The 16,064-nt window shown below is 38.9% G+C and overlaps 1 protein-coding gene across 3 annotated transcripts in view; it reads right to left on the minus strand.

The window, feature by feature from the left end:
• The window catches only part of MCC (MCC regulator of WNT signaling pathway), a 221,928-nt gene that overhangs the window by 61,043 nt on the left and 144,821 nt on the right, over nucleotides 1–16,064 (minus strand). For all 3 annotated transcript variants that reach the window (XM_072860358.1, XM_072860359.1, XM_072860360.1), the window contains 2 exons: nucleotides 12,189–12,302; nucleotides 5,173–5,315 (listed from right to left, as the gene is read on the minus strand). In XM_072860358.1, coding sequence (XP_072716459.1) covers nucleotides 5,173–5,315; nucleotides 12,189–12,302 — 257 coding nt within the window. The remainder of the gene's footprint in view (nucleotides 1–5,172; nucleotides 5,316–12,188; nucleotides 12,303–16,064) is intronic.

Here is a 16,064-nt window from a genome sequence, read left to right on the forward strand (position 1 = left end):
ATTACAGCTTCCTTGTTGCTGCCATCATCTAGGGCCTGGCTGGAGAAAGCAGGTATTTGTTCTCCTATGGGCCCTGATGGCTCCCAGTTGCTGGAATGTCATGGTGAGTTGGAGGCAATTAAGATCAGATCAAGCTGTTCTAAACACAGAGCGGCCTGGGATCAATGCTGGAGCAAAAAAGTGTGTTTTACAGGTAAGTCTGTACTTACTGCTTTCCTCGTGCTCAGGTGCAACCAAGGATTACAACTGCTGCACAGACACTGAGAAAAACTTGATCAAATAGTGAGCAAAACGGCACACTTTCAGCATCCTTCCACACCACTGACAAGTTCTGCCAGGATGCTGGCAAGGTGCATGTTCTCTTCACAGCTGCAAACAGTGCATAATTTCACACTTTAGGTGCCAGCAGTTTTTCAACAATCATTTTATTTGAACCAGTATTTTTAAAGCATTCCAAGACCCTCAGATAGAAAATACTACAGGTGTATGTGCACTGCAACCCAGAGATTGACAGCTCCCTCTGTATGCACACTTGAGGTCCCTCTGAACAAGTTCACTTCTGAACAAATAGCGACACACTTGAGACAACATGGGAATTAATCACTGAAGGCAGGTGGGGCTGGGCATTGTACGCTGAAGCCAACACTATCACACCTACACTGCCATTTGAATTCAATCCAAGTAGCTTCCACCTAGCATGTATTTAGAAGCCAGCATCAGACCTCCAGGTCATTGTGTAAATATGACTATAAGTGCCATGTGCTATTTCTTGTGATGCTGTAGTCTATTCACTCTCCTTCTTCCTCATTAACTCCAACACAACCTACTTTCTGAATATATTTCAGATTAAAAGCTGTAAGTCTGAACAAATGGTTTTACAGCAATGGGTTACAAGCTTCTTGACAACTGTTTCAAATAATCCTTAACAGGCACCAATATTCAGCAGAGCATATTTCTGTTTAGTATTGTTAAAGTTGCTTATGATTTCTAGAGTTGCACAGATGTACCCAAACAACCACTCGGTTAGAACCAAGAGCAAACTGATCTCTTCCTTTTTCCTTTTTCTGAACCTCAATTTGACATCTAAGAAAGACTGTCAGTCATAGGCCGAAGTTGTTTCTGCACAACCAAGTTACAGGTGATTTTGCCAGCCAAAGACATGATTAAGAAAAAAGCAGTTGAGTTCAAATGAATTTAAGGTAATACTAAAAACTGCTGAAGTCAGGAATGTTCACCTTTAATGTAGACATGGTTTCCTTTTAGTACACTACTGTGTAATTTCTAAATCCTTTCCGTGCTTCAGAGTTATCAGGTGTATCCTTTACATCCAAGTATTTACAATATGACTCTACAACTGGGAAGATTTGCTGTCTTCTAAGTTGTACACACTTGGAGAGAAAATGGGAGTAGGCATACACCTTGTTAAAGGACAGAGAACCTTTGCAATGCAAAAAATTTGTCTTCTACAAATTGAAACAGCAGAAGTAGGGTAACACTACCACCAGCATCCATTCGACATGCTAACAGGAACCCCAAGTTAGCACCACTCACTGAAAGCTGTTCACTCTAAAAGAAGCTGACAAAACATGCCCTGCACAATCATCATAGGCTCTTCTGCCCAACAGTCTTGCAGAGTTTGACAAAAGCCTGTGACATGAGTTTTACAACAAACTTAAGCAAAATACTGGCCACCTCCTCCCACTCTCTCCCTAATAGTGTAGACAAGAACAGTGAGACACTGTCATACAATTGTAATTTTCCAAGAAAACACATAGCCAAGGTTTATGTCTCCAGACTGCTCAAACAAAAAAAGCATCCTCATCCTAGTGGACCACTTCTTTAGTGTCTTTTTGCTCCCAAATTGCTACCTTCTTGGGCTGGCAGTGGGTAAATTCTGCAGTGTCACACATGGAGAAGTAGGCAAGCAAGAGGCTTGCCTGCTTGCACAGTATGAGTATAGGCAACTCTCTTTTTAGCCCTAGTATCAAATCAGTTACAGCTGTATTTCAGCTTTTTTTTTTTTGTGAGGTTGGGCTTCCAAACCAGCTGGGCTGTCCAGAGCAGCAGCAGGGAGATGAGACAATTGCAGAAGAATGTTGGCTTGCTCCCACAACCATAGTGACCTCATTTTCCTAAGGGAATGATGGAAGAACGCAGTGCAAGAGCAGCAGCTAACTTCATGTGGCCACACACATGGAACTTGTTGTACACAAGAAATGGCTAGCAAACCTAGAACAATCCTGGAAACTTCTAAAAATACTCCTGTAAGATTACTGCTAAGATCAGCTCATCAGGTATACCTAGGAAGATGCACAGGCATTGACATCTGGCTTAAGCTCTCTTCTAGAGCTGGCATTACTAAACCAAATGAGCAAATGCCATTACACTTCAAGCTGTGTAAAACCCCTGACATTGCAAGGGCAAAAAATCTAAAACAACAAAACCCCACCAAAAAACAAAGAGAGAAAAATTCTTGGAATGGAGAATATTAACTAGCTTATACAGCCTGCCAACACTCCTCAAACTGTTGCAATACCTTATTCAGATTTAAACACTCTTTCTGTTTACTTTCTGCCCTACTTTCTGAGGGTACTACTCACATTCAAACAAAAAGCTACAAATTTAAAGATAATACAGCTTAAGAAGGATAGTCAAATACCCTCCATGAAATTCTGGTTTCTTCTAATTGTTTCCAGAATATTTTTGGGTTTTGGAAGGAGCCACGAAGAATGTCATAAAGCAGCAGTACATCAAGCTACATGTTAGTTTATTTTTACAGCCTAAAAACAATACATGAAAATACTGAATAACCTCTGTGTCAGCACTGGGGAAACATTTATCTGTTATGCAATTAATGTAAACTCACGAAAACTGTTTCCAGAAAGACAGCCTAAATTTTGTGATACACAAGCAAAGCCTCCACTCAATATTACTTGTGGGTATCCAAGAGTCAAATCAAAACTAAAATCCCTCCTGTGTTCTGGTTTAGAGGAAAGTATAAGTGTCAAGGCCCTAGCAGGGCCGTGCTCCCAGAACCCTTTCCTTCAGGACTGTTTTGTTCCAGCTCCCGGGCTCACAGTCCCCATAGCCAAGGGTGGAGCGCTGTGAGTCACACCTGTCCCAGCAATGACAGCCTTTACACCACCCTTGCTCTGTGGGATGGACAGCTTCTCAAGAGTGACGCAAGTAGATCCCAGAGCGGATTTACAGAAAGTCACAGCAGGAAGTATCAGTTTTCCTTCTTTCAGTTGTCTTTACAAACCCTATGGAATCCCTCCAATTCTACCTCTGCTTGCCATTTTTAGGAGGAATATTACTCCTCTGTTCCCCAGACACCAAATTATTGGCCTGCCAAAGAAAACAAGCTTTTCCAACCACTAAAGGAAATAAAAAATCCACTAACTTAATAAACATTTTTGTTCTCAATAACAGAACCAGAACAAATAAAACCAGAGGAGGCATCCTAGCTGTCTGAGCAAAACAAGCTCTCATACGATAAGACCCAACCGGTGGGGCATGACAGTGGTGTGGCACTTGTCGCAGCAGTGTTGTTCTGATGCCTTCAAAAGCCCGCACCCCCAACAGGGTGGCAAAACTGCACTTTTCATGAGAAGCAGCATGCACTTCCCATCAAGCTTGGTCCTTATGCCTCACCTTCCTGTGCATGCCACCGCTGACTTGTTTATGGACATGGTTAAACATTCACAGTATCCACCTGATTCCAGTACTTTGTAATTGAACACCACTTGGCATTTAGCTTGCCACAGGGATTCCAAACAATCAATTTTTATGGATTCTATGTAACATTTTTTTAAACGTCATGGAGTTCTTCTGCCATTCGAGAAAAAAATATCAATGCAGCTCTCATGCTTCTCAGATTTTGCTTTTCAACCAGACTTTTCAATTGGTAGAGCTTTACCAGAGAGGAGGGCGGGATGGACAGCCAGTATCACGCTGAAAAGACAGGTGACTTGAAACAAGACGAATGGGAAGTTTGCCTGCACAGGTATCAAACATGAATAAACAAGGGAGTCACAGGGATTTTTTCAGAGAAGTACTACCAGTTTAGAAAATACTTACCTGAAAAATCTCACCATGATCATCACTAGCTATGATCATCTCAGAGTTGGTAGTATTTATCTTCTTAAATAATATTAGCATAATGTGATTCTATCACTGCTTTTATAGTGGTATAAATGCATGATGATACTTTCTCTTATTTATGGTACACCAAACCTTTTTCTTTTTGCATACAAATGTTTTCATGAAAGGTTAAGTGAGCAGTTGTAACAACATTGCCTTGTGCTAGCGGAAAGTTTTACAAGGAAGAACAAATGAAGCAGCTATCAAAAAACTTGCAGCTAACAGGCAAGGAAAACTGAAAATTTGCTACATGGGTAGAGCACCATGTCAACATTACCTACGAAAGTGTCAAATCTAATTTGAGGCTCTCTAGAAAATCCATAAATTCTAGTAGTTTAGTTGCATCCTCACAAGCTAAAGTTTACGAAGTTCCTTCCTCCTTCTAGTCCAACTTTCTCTAGGTTGAGAATAATGGGTAAAAGCAAGTGAGGAAAAATAGGTGTTTTCCTGTAGTTAAATGTAAAGTTTATTTTAATACAGGAACAAGTAATGACCTAGTGTAATACCGCAAGCTTCGCTGCTCCCAGGACAGGCAACAACGTGATTTGTACCCCTGTGTTTTTCACAAATACCCGTACAAGTAGATGCAAAACCTACTGAAATCCCTTTGAGCCGTATTTCTCACCACAAGTGATTTTGCTTAGGTGATCTACAGGATGCCACAAAATAAAGGTAAAAGCAGAGGTGCAGGCTGGGTGCCTACATCTTCCTTCATCCACCACTACTATCACTTACCTGGTACTCTGCCATGTATGTCATGCTAAAGGAATATTTAGATGGCGCAGTGGAGTTCTTTGCAGTGCTTGTTAGCCTTTGCAAAGTGTGATTTTAACAGAGAGAATGTAGCACTTTTGAGCCTCTGGATGATACTCTGCAGAACACATACCTTAATTATGGTCAGCTACTCAGTACCAGTCGTAACAAGCCTAATTACCTTAAAGTCATCATCAAATTGTATTTAGAGTATAATTCACACTATGTTTTGCACCATTCTTGCATTGGCCGAGAATTTCCAGGAAGCTGCTGTACCTTATTGTTGTTCCCTGTAGTCGATCAATTTTTTTATTTAATTCAGCAATGATACTGTGCAGCTCTGTGATTCGTTCCTCGTAGCGTAGTGTTGTTCGCTCCTGCACGTCTTCGTGCTCTCTCATTAGGTGGGATTGTTCACACTAAAGCAGAGAAGCAAGGAACAGAAAGGTTGTTATGAATAACTGTTAAGAGATCAGATACAAGACAAAAGTGCACACCATAAAGTGCACACCAAAATACTCATCAAACCAACGCTGCCTTAGCAAGAGAAAAGGATAGATGCAAAATATTGACAGGTACACTAAGGTATGTAATTACATGATTTTAGGAACTGAAAAACTATGCAGTGTACTTTTATTATTATTTTTCTCTAAGGGGCAGAAGTTGCCCTTCCTGCTTGAACAAAAAAGACCATTTGCAACTCAAAAAAAGCTATATATATCTCATCTTTGAATCCATGAGATTCATGATGCATCATGAATCTTCAGGGATCTTCCCACCGTGGTCTGAATTAGAACAAGTCCTAAGGCAGAAACCACATTACTATGCAGAAAAGTAACCACACTTTGAGATTATGACTTCTTCTCTAGTATGAGTATTTGTATTTATTAGCCTTCACAGATAATATAGCATATTTTTTATTATTTTAATCCTCTACAATAAAATGCTTATTATTTGAACAATTAAAAGGCTACATGGCTGCTTGTTTTTTTATACGTATCACGAAATCCTCCTTTTTCTTTCCAACAGAACTTTAAATCCATCCTCTCTGGCTTACTCTTCACATCAGCAAACTCTACTTCAATTACAGCAAACAACTACAATCTACTGCAATTACAATCCAACAGTGCCTGCTGATTGAAGTTATGCTTGGTAGTGGCTGGAAAGAGCAAGACTTCTAACTTCTTGCTTCTGATCCCCTGCAGGAAACAGTCAAGCCTCCTTGCAACCACAGAATGGTATGTACTGTGCTGTCAATAAACGAACATTCACAAGCCAACCGACAGTACAAAAACCACACTTGTTAACTGAAGACCTGAAATGCAATTTATAGTCATGTATGAGGTCCTCCAACACTGCTGCATCAAAACTCATTTTTTCAAATCAAGTAAACACTCTATACAGAGATAACTTCCTCAACCCTTTGTATCATAAATATGAAAATTACACCCAAACTAGCAGGTATGCCAGAATTTTCACAGTTTGCCCTCATATTTTTTGGCCACTCACATTCACAGCTTGAGAACATCATCTACATAAAAGGCTGCTTGAAAGTGAAAATTTACATCGAGCTTCATTAACATTTTTCTTTTAAATTTTAAATAAAATTTATTCCAATATTTTTAAGTTCCAGGCATACGCACATTGAAAGGTAGCCCAGACATTAGAGCACCCTTCCACAGACTACAACAAAATAGTTTCTTACTCCAGCTCGAGTCAAAAGCACTTTCACCTACACCAAGACAAACAGACCACATCTTCACACTGAAGAGGAGAGCAAAGGGTCACATTTTAGAAGACTGATAATGTTCACCTGGCTTTTAAGACTTCATGTTGGCAACTGACATGGTTATACATGTATATTATAATGACTCTTTGTTGTAGTATCATTCCACAACTTATTTCTCACGTTTCTGTATCTTAACATTTTATCTGGCTGAAGAACTACCACAGCTTTCAAAGTGCAGAAATAACACAGACAAAATGTGTAACAAAAGCTTTAGAACAGATTTAAGTGCAATAAAGAGTTGTTTATCCTGCCTTTCTAAACCTAAACTTCCTCTGACACACATTGATACCCACAAACGCTACCTAAGCATTATCCAGATCAATCAATTATGTGTATTGTTTTTTTCCTTTTAAACCACAAGGATGTTTCAGATGGAGTGTGTAATAATTATGTTCAGACAATAAATAAAAACCCCATCACAACAATTTTTGTCTTTCTAAACTGTGCACTGAAAAGCAGAATTTGTTTATCTTGACTGAAGATATATGGACTTCTGCTAATGGACCTCAGCCACATGACCAGACTTGCTTTCTGTTTTCTCCAGCCATTTCTCAGTCACCACTTTTCAGGATAACCATCATTTAGTGACAGACATACTTTGTGAATAACCAGCAGTCTGGCAATGTAAGACAACAGGTTCACATTTGATTTTTTAAAAGGGCTCTTGGATCATCTTGGGCAAAAGGAACTGGAAAAGGCAGAAAGGAAACCTCTGTGAAAGGACATGACGCTAAGGACTGCTGTGCCTTGGAGGTGGGTACAGAGTTACATCTCATAAGTTCTGGTCAGCCATGACAAGTCTTAACTAAAAAAGGCAAAAACATCCAAACAATGGAAACATAGTTCAGTATGAATCCCAAAATGCAGCGATGGAAAATTCTTCTGGTTATACAGGATTGCTCCTTATTATGGCATGTTCATCTCAAAGCTTAAAAGGGCAAAGAAGCAAATGCATGTTTTGGTACCCATTGCTGAAGTTTTTTTCTGGGATACTGAACCTGTTCATCATCCTCTTTAATTTCTGTGTCCTTTGAGTCTCAGAACAATGATCTGCCACCAGTTCCTATTTCTTTCCAAGGCGTACACATTCAGCTCTTGCAATTTATTTGCATGTCAGTCACACAAACTTTTTACAATGAATACCTTGCACGCTTTTCCTCATCCCTCTTCCAGCCTCATACTTAAGTTCTGATCAAAACCATTAAGAGCTCTAATTCTCTGAGAAAGCAAACACAGGGATAATCCACTGAAAGGCTACAAAAGATGAGCAATTGTTGAGGTCAGGAGAGAAGTTTCCACCACAGTTCTCGTGTAAGTGACCCTTGGCTGGTTTTTGGTACAGACTAAAGAGGTTATTTCTATTACAGTATAAATTAACAATGCCTGGAAACACCTTTGTCTGACCTCTTGATGATGGGAAACAATCACAAGAGCAAGAAGAGAATGAGGGAGAACAATGATAAGAGAAAATATTTTAACCCAAGGACATTGTCTCGACACGATTCTATTGCATATTAATGTACGCAAATTCCTAGTGCAGGAAAGACTACCAGTGCAAACCTTTATGTTAAATCTGCAGTGTTCAGTCAGAGGACAAAAAAAGAACCACCAGCAGCAGTGCTGGGTAGGAGATCCCCCAGTGCCCCAGGCCCTGCAGAGACAAACACTGGCTATGGCATTGTTCACCAAGAATACAAGTCATCACCTGAATGAGCCACAAGGCTAAACCTGTCTAACAGGCTCACAGGAGCTAAAAACCTTCCCTCAACTAATACAGTATTTTAATTAAAGAGGACTGGCAGATTTTAAAGTGGCAATCCATTCATCTAACTTTAAGTATAAGCACAAGTCCATCGTGCCAGATCCTCAATCATGAAAACGTGCATGGTCAGAATTAATTGTTTGGTGGTATATTCTGTGTATACTTGATGTGGAAGAAGAATACAAGTACACAGGACTTAATCCATGTGAGATAAGGACATCACACAACAGAATGAGTAATTTCAACGTTCGTCTGAACACCATGCATTTCTATTTCAAGTTATTTTGTTAAATGATAAACTGAAGCCTTCCTGTGGAGTTCACATGTTCCTATGTGCCTACAGAGTGTTGGTTTTATTCTTACACTGAAATTCTGCTGTCCCTCCCTATATTCTGAATAATCGAGAGGATGGTAAAGAATTATTACTGCAGTAATGGGACTTACTACTGTGTGATACAGGATCCAGAATGATGCAGCACAGTCTTCATTACTCTGTATCTAGAGCTATTATAAAATTCCAAAATTACAGGGACTAAGCACAAAGAATGACAGAGCAGGGCTACCTTGTGAAAGGAGATGAAATGATAAGAAAGATGTAGTAGTGAATTGTCTATTCTTGTTGTATTTGCTGAAACGTTCAGCATGTTATTAAATCCTGTGTTCTATCGTAAAACTGCAGAACTCAATGTCACAGGATGTAGGAAATGCCAAGAATGTAGATGGATTAGGAAGAAGATTAGATAAATCCATGGAGGAGAGGACCACAGAGGACTATTAAATGTGATGCAGTCTCCTGCTCGCACATCTTGGCAGAAAGGTGGGGGACTATGAAGGAGGACAACTCTTTATACGCGTTTCTTATGCTCTCCCTTCAGACATCCACTATTTATCATTATCAAAGCCAGCACACCATGCCAGACAGAGCTAGTAGAAAGCACTACTTTTCATCTCATAATCACAGAAAGATTTCTGGAAGAAGACATTAGTTGCGGTTGACCAGTACTTTACAGCAAATTTCATTCAAGAGATCACTCCGCTGCCAAATTGTACACCAATACAAACAGACAAAGAGATCTGCTGTCTTACTGAAATAATAGAAGGGTGTAGGCAAATGCTGTATCAGGTCTTCAGAGACTGCAGTTTTGGAAATGAGCATGATACAACAACCAGTAATCAATTATGTCCTTTTACAAAATTTTAAGCACAGGCTGTCCAACTATCTTTCTTCACCATTTGTCACCTAATACTTGAATTGTGGTTCCCCAAATCGTCTTCACTCTGCAAATCACTAATCCTTTCTTCCAAAGTGTCTCACATGCCTCATGAAATGATGGGAAAGGTATTACCAAAAATGTGTTTTAAGAGCTATTTGTTCCAGAGAGCATTTACCACGTCAGCTGAAATGAAACATGCGCTGTCTAAGTAGAGTCCAGATGTAGAATAGAGATTTAATACTGACCCTCTAGCATCTGAATATGGTTATGCAGAACCTCAAACACCTCTTATTTAATTTATGCCTTCTGAACCTCTGACTCGCATTAGCGAGGAAGAAATGCATTAGACAGAGGTTGTAGAGGAAAAAATTATACGATATGATACATGATACAACTTTGGATGAATCTCTGTGGAGTGGGAGGAAAAGTTCAAAAAATTATGTTAAGTGGAGCATCAACTTGGAAGTGATGCAGTTAGAAAAAGAAGAAAAGGTAAACTGGTTTCACCAGAGTCTGTCTCAGTACTTAAACATAGCCAACACATTGAATATATGAGATGCATTTGTTTAATGGCTTATTCCTTAAGAAAGATTGTATTTTATTTAATACAAACCCCAACAAAATTCTATCCACTTGAGGGCTTTTTAAAAAAAAAATTGAAAAGAGCTAAAACATTAAAACTTCACAGAAACTGCTCATTAAAAAGTAATTTTTTTATCTGAAAGCTAGCTAGCACACTAGATATTCTGATTTTGTATTATTCACAGTTTGGGTAACAGTCATCACTATGCTTGTGCTGACAAGTACACAGTCCAAGATCATGTAAAAACCCTCAGCATTACAAATCGAGCATTACATACACATGTGTAATTGGTAACCCATCAAAGAAAACACCAAACAATCTTGTGCTAACAGAGCATATGTTAATTGGGATTAAGGACGGATCCTTAATTCCCGTCACCATCAATGGGGATTCATTACTGCATGGGAGCACCTACAAGGCACTCTTTATTGGCTGAAAGAGGATATGCGTATTTTTAAACAAAGAGCTGGAAATAAAACTAAAACACTAACAAAACCTGTGGTTAGCACAAGACCCTGCAGAGTTATAAATAACAACAAAGTCAGTATATTCATGCAGAATGATGCGGATCGTTTGGGTACAGTGGATCCATGTGACTTTAACGATTGTCAAATGCAGCCTCATATCAAACTGTATGTCAGAAAGAGGACTCTATTTCAAATACAGCAGAAATTAGAAAAGGCTCTCAGGATTATAGTTGATAAACCATGTTAACTCCTGGTGTGGCTCTGGCTCACATATCGAGGGGAATAAAAACATGAAAGTGTTTTTTGTTTTTTATTTCTGGATGTTGCATCGATGGTCTGCAATAACAGTATAACTTACAAAAACCTTAAAGGTAGCTGAAAAAACATGAGGGAATGTGGACAAGGGCCAAAATATGGTTGGAGGACTTAAGTAAGAGCCTTAAAAATCTAGACTGCTTAAACATTTCTACATTTGGCTTGAGTTTAAGTAACACACAGATACAAGCCCCTGTGAAAATGCACAGAATACTGAAGACTATAAATTCACAAAACCACAAAATGGCTGAGGTTGACAGGGACTTCTGGAGGTCATTCATCCAACCCCTTACCCAACTCAAGGAGGGTCACCTACAGCAGGTTGCCCAAGACCAGGTCCAGCTGGCTTGAGTACGTCCAAGGTTGGAGATTCCACAACCTCTCTGGGCAACAAATAAGATGCCACACTTTACAGGACAAAATGCTTCAACCGTCTCTGTGCAACTATAAATGAGTATGTATTTTGAATTAGTTTTGCAATGTAAAGTACTTATAAAAGGTATTTGCCAGAATTACAGTATCTGAAAACAAAGGTTTCATTTATCAAAGCGAGAAATATTAAGAACAATAGTACAGTTTTCCCTGTTTGCATTTGCCTCTCTACATTTATCTTGATCTGAAAAGATTTTTTTTAAGAGCTCTAAAAGCATTAGAGTTCAGACCTTATTTGTATTTAATCCCTTGGCTTTCCACTGACTGTGTTTTCCACAACAGATACATACAAACTGGCTTACTAGAAGCTAGACTGAGATCACAAATCATTTCTCACATACCACCAAAGCACTGCCAATTGGCAATAGCTTTTGATCAGTGTTAATTTGTGCTGTGTTTGAACCTGACCCAGGAGTGGAAGGCTCTGCGATCAGTTACCTAATCCACTGAGAGTATGCTGCAATTTTTATAGTCTAAAAATATTTCAAAGCAGTCGCTGTTTATATTGGCTTCAAAAGAAAACTAATCTATTTGTTTCTTGGTATTTTTTAGAAGAATGCCATCAGCACATAAAACTGAAAACCCACAGCAACTGTGTTTCTTGCAGTCTTAAAATTCTTTTCACTGGTTATATTGTTCAGGTATTTTATCCCCACATACCACATCTCTCTGAAGAACAAGGACAACACAAAACCAAGGACCATCTTCAGAATCTTGAACTATCGCTCACCTGTGCTTTTGCCAATTTCTTTTCCAACAGGTCACGCTCCCTTTCTGTTTGTTGTAGACGTTTATTAAGCTCCACTATGTCTCCCTTTAATGAAGCCAGGGCTGCTAAATGAAGCTGTAAGACAAAAGGAAAGAAACAAATTAACCAATTCACAAGCCATGTAGCAGTGGCATTTGAAAGAGGATATAGTATTATACAGCAGCTACAGCATCTGTGGATTTCCGCAGTAGTTAATAGGAACTTTATTATTAAAAAGTCTAAAAGAAATCCACACGCTACTAAATACTTTTTACATGGAATTCTCCTCTCCAGACAGCACACACATTCCTTCACCAGAAAACACATTATAAGGACAAATACAATGAAGTATAATTCACCTGGAAATGTGTAGATTAGTTCTAATGTTAGTTTAATAGGAAGTAGCTTGAATCTTGTATCTTTGACTCTAAAACCTTACATTAAATTTTGACTCAGATTTGTATTATTAAAGAAGGTGTATCACATTTTGATGCCTTCAGACATATAAAGGTTATCAGTTTGGGAAGGGAATAACTCCATGCATAGGATTTGGTTTTATTTTGCAACTAAAGCTTACTTCACTTTGAGCTACTGCTCTGTAGTTGTTGTTCTCCTTGGTCCCACGTCACTGAGTTTTAATGATTCTAATCTACTGAAGCCACATATGAAGAACCTGAACTGGTTTTCTTTCTGCAATAGATCCTTTTGATGAAAGATATGTTCTACATTTAACTGATAGCATGTGGAAATATACAGCAGACTAGGATAGCTGGTATAATCTAAACTATGTTAGCTATGTAACTTAGAAATCAAGAACAATTCTTAACAGAATCCTATACTTGTAACTCATTCGCACTCTCTTCCTGTCCTTAAATATCCCATTCATTGTTACACCAAAGGCATCAGCTAGAATTCAACACTTGGTGTTGACAACTACAACTGAAAAGTCCAGGAGGAAAACTAGCCACTAATACTGAAGTCTTTCTTTGTAGTAGTAAAGAAACAACTCCAAGTTATACTGGGTGAGAAAACAAAAGTGACCTTTCACACTGGACCAAGTAACACAGCAAACACTGCTCTGCTGCCAAGATTCAGATTGAAACATAAACCCTTTCTAGTCCTCCAGCGAGTTTCAGTCCTTCACTCTGACATTTTATTGGGTGGGTCCCTTTTAAGTTATTTTTCTTGTTCCATTTCCAGCCAATCTGCTAATGAGTCCTATTTTGGTATCAGTTTTACCTTTACAATACTGGAAGCCAGCAATACTATCGTTTTTTTCACATACTGACATGTGAAAGTAGATGTATGACAGCAGAGATCATTTGGCAACAGCTCCTTCACATACAGTATAGCCATTGTTATAGAAAAGGCCACCTCTGGCTTCAAAATAGAAAACATAATTTTATAAAGATCTTTAGATGTGAATGCTGCAGTTTTAAGTGCAGTGTAACTAGTTATGCTAGAAGCTGTTGACATCCTCATTTGTGAGTTCAGTGGAAAGCATTTTTATTGTGTCAGCTACAAAAACGTCTTACACATGTGCAGTTATTCATTTCAGCATAAATATACACGTCCACAATTTTGTGGGGCAGTAGGTTTAAGAGTCTCGAGGCAGCCTCGTTTTTCAAGTGAAAAAACAGTAATTCAGGCCTGCTACGGGCATACGCTACGTAGTTTCTTTCAAGTATGTAGGCTAAAATCTCTTAATAAACCGAGAAACACCCTGCATATCTTTAAGTATTCTTGGCCTTCAGCAGAAGGCCTTCCTTCCTACCACAGGAAACTATGCACTGATTTTAAAGTGTGGAGAAACAAGAACCAGCCTAATTGTATCAATCTGTTCATAATTTACTTCCAATTTTCAGGAAAGCTGGTGAATTTATAAGCCACTGTTTCACCTTATTCTGTTAATAGAGGGGAAGTGTTGCAAGGAAGCTTGCCAGTTTGTTCATCAGATCTTGCATCCTTCACCACTGCCTTCGAATAATACATGAAAAAATGGCTACAATTCGTTAAATTGAATAAAACAATGCTACCTAGTCAAGTAAGTAGCATTCCCTTTCGTACACTATAATTAAATGATCACCAGCTGTGGTTTTAATCAAATACCAGACCAAAAATGTCCATACACATGGTGCTGTAATATAAAAGGACACTGTTAATTTAAAAATCTCAATGAAAAACAACTTGTTCTCTGAACAGTGGAACTAACAAGGCGGACCTCCTGTGGATTTGTCTTTGTCCTCTTCCCACACTGCAGTCAGCTCAGCTCTTCTTCACGTCCCCCAGCACACCCCAAACTGGGTAAGAAACAGCACGAATTTTGTCTAGTTTTACAGCAACGTTGCTGCCTGGCCTGGCAGCTCCTGCCAAACAAGGGTATCCAATACATGAGTTACATCAGCCTCCCCGTTCAATATAGGGTCACTCTTCTTCATGTAACCAAAAGATTTTGTTACTAGTTACAAGGAAAGTTTGTTGCATCTTTTACTATCCAAAATTATCCTTTCCTTTCATAAACTGGACCAGTTCAGTTTCCAAATACTAATAAAACAATTAAAAAAAAAAAAGTAAGCTACTGAAAGGGCAGACTTGACGAGAGGAAGTTATCATAGACAGAGGAGGGCTGCTTGGGATACTCTTCGGTTTCATGTATGTGCCCAGCGCACACAGCGGTAAGTCACAAGCAAGTGGTGCCTCCAGCTACTACTGCAATACATAGTAAGGTTAACACAGCTAGTGTAGCTGTACATTCCTGGCAGAGCCAAGTTCTCCTCCCCAATTCCTTAAAAAAGGTGTTACAAAGTATTGCTGCATCTTCCCTTAAGGTGTGAGCGTTCCCACAGACCATGCTTCCCAGGGTGTTTGTATAGCACACAGCAGGACGGGAACTGGAACACAGATCTTTGGATGTTGCTGTAACACAAACAAGGAAACATCCAAGCAAAGAGCTACAGTCAACAAAAAAGTCATTCTGGGAAAAAAAAGCTCACAGCTAGAATTCGAATTTAATAATCCGAACTATTCAAGTTGGAAAGATTCCATTTAAAAACCTCAACCGGAAGGCAGTAGGTCAGTCACGACTGTAACACTGCGGCAATGAATCACTATGGGATATGACAATTGAGAAAAGGAGAGGAGAATGGAGGTAGCCGTATGGCATACTGCTTTTTTTCTCCCCTCAGCAAACAGTGATAGACAAGGCAGAGTTACTATTACTAACATTCATAACAGACATTTATAGTTCAAGGTGGGCTGCCTTTTAATGACACAAGATTATGAAACTCAGTAGTTTGTAAAAATTAACATAGTCTCCACAAAAATTTCTGTTTGTACAACATATTGGTCTGAACCTTTAAGCAACAGCTCCCACAGAGAACTACTTCATACAGAGAAAACAGTTCACTGACAAAGCCTGTATTGTTCATAAACTTTATACTGATCCCATACAGCTAGTATTGAATTTCACCAGGAAAAAACCCACTATGTGATGCTGATGCACCCAAACTGTCCAACAGGACAGGCAAGGTCAACACATACAAGAGCAGTGATTGAAAAGGGATCAGACAAGCCAACCATACTGCTTCTCTACCATCATCCAAGGAAACAAGAATTCTTTCAGAAAAGAAATTAGATGCGTAGTATTAATAAAATATGCATCACCTGCCTTAACTTAGAAGCCACAATTTCTATGAAATTTTCTGCAAGGACAACAGCAGGTTGTTTACCAAAACTTACATACACCACATTTTATACCTAATACTATCCTGCCAGTTTTTTGTATATTAAATATATAATAACATTTATTATTTATTATTATAAATTATTATTAGTATAAAGTAACAAACTGTGCATAGC

The sequence above is a fragment of the Ciconia boyciana genome, chromosome 4, assembly GCF_034638445.1.
Source record: "Ciconia boyciana chromosome 4, ASM3463844v1, whole genome shotgun sequence".
Classification (NCBI taxonomy): Eukaryota; Metazoa; Chordata; class Aves; order Ciconiiformes; family Ciconiidae; genus Ciconia; species Ciconia boyciana.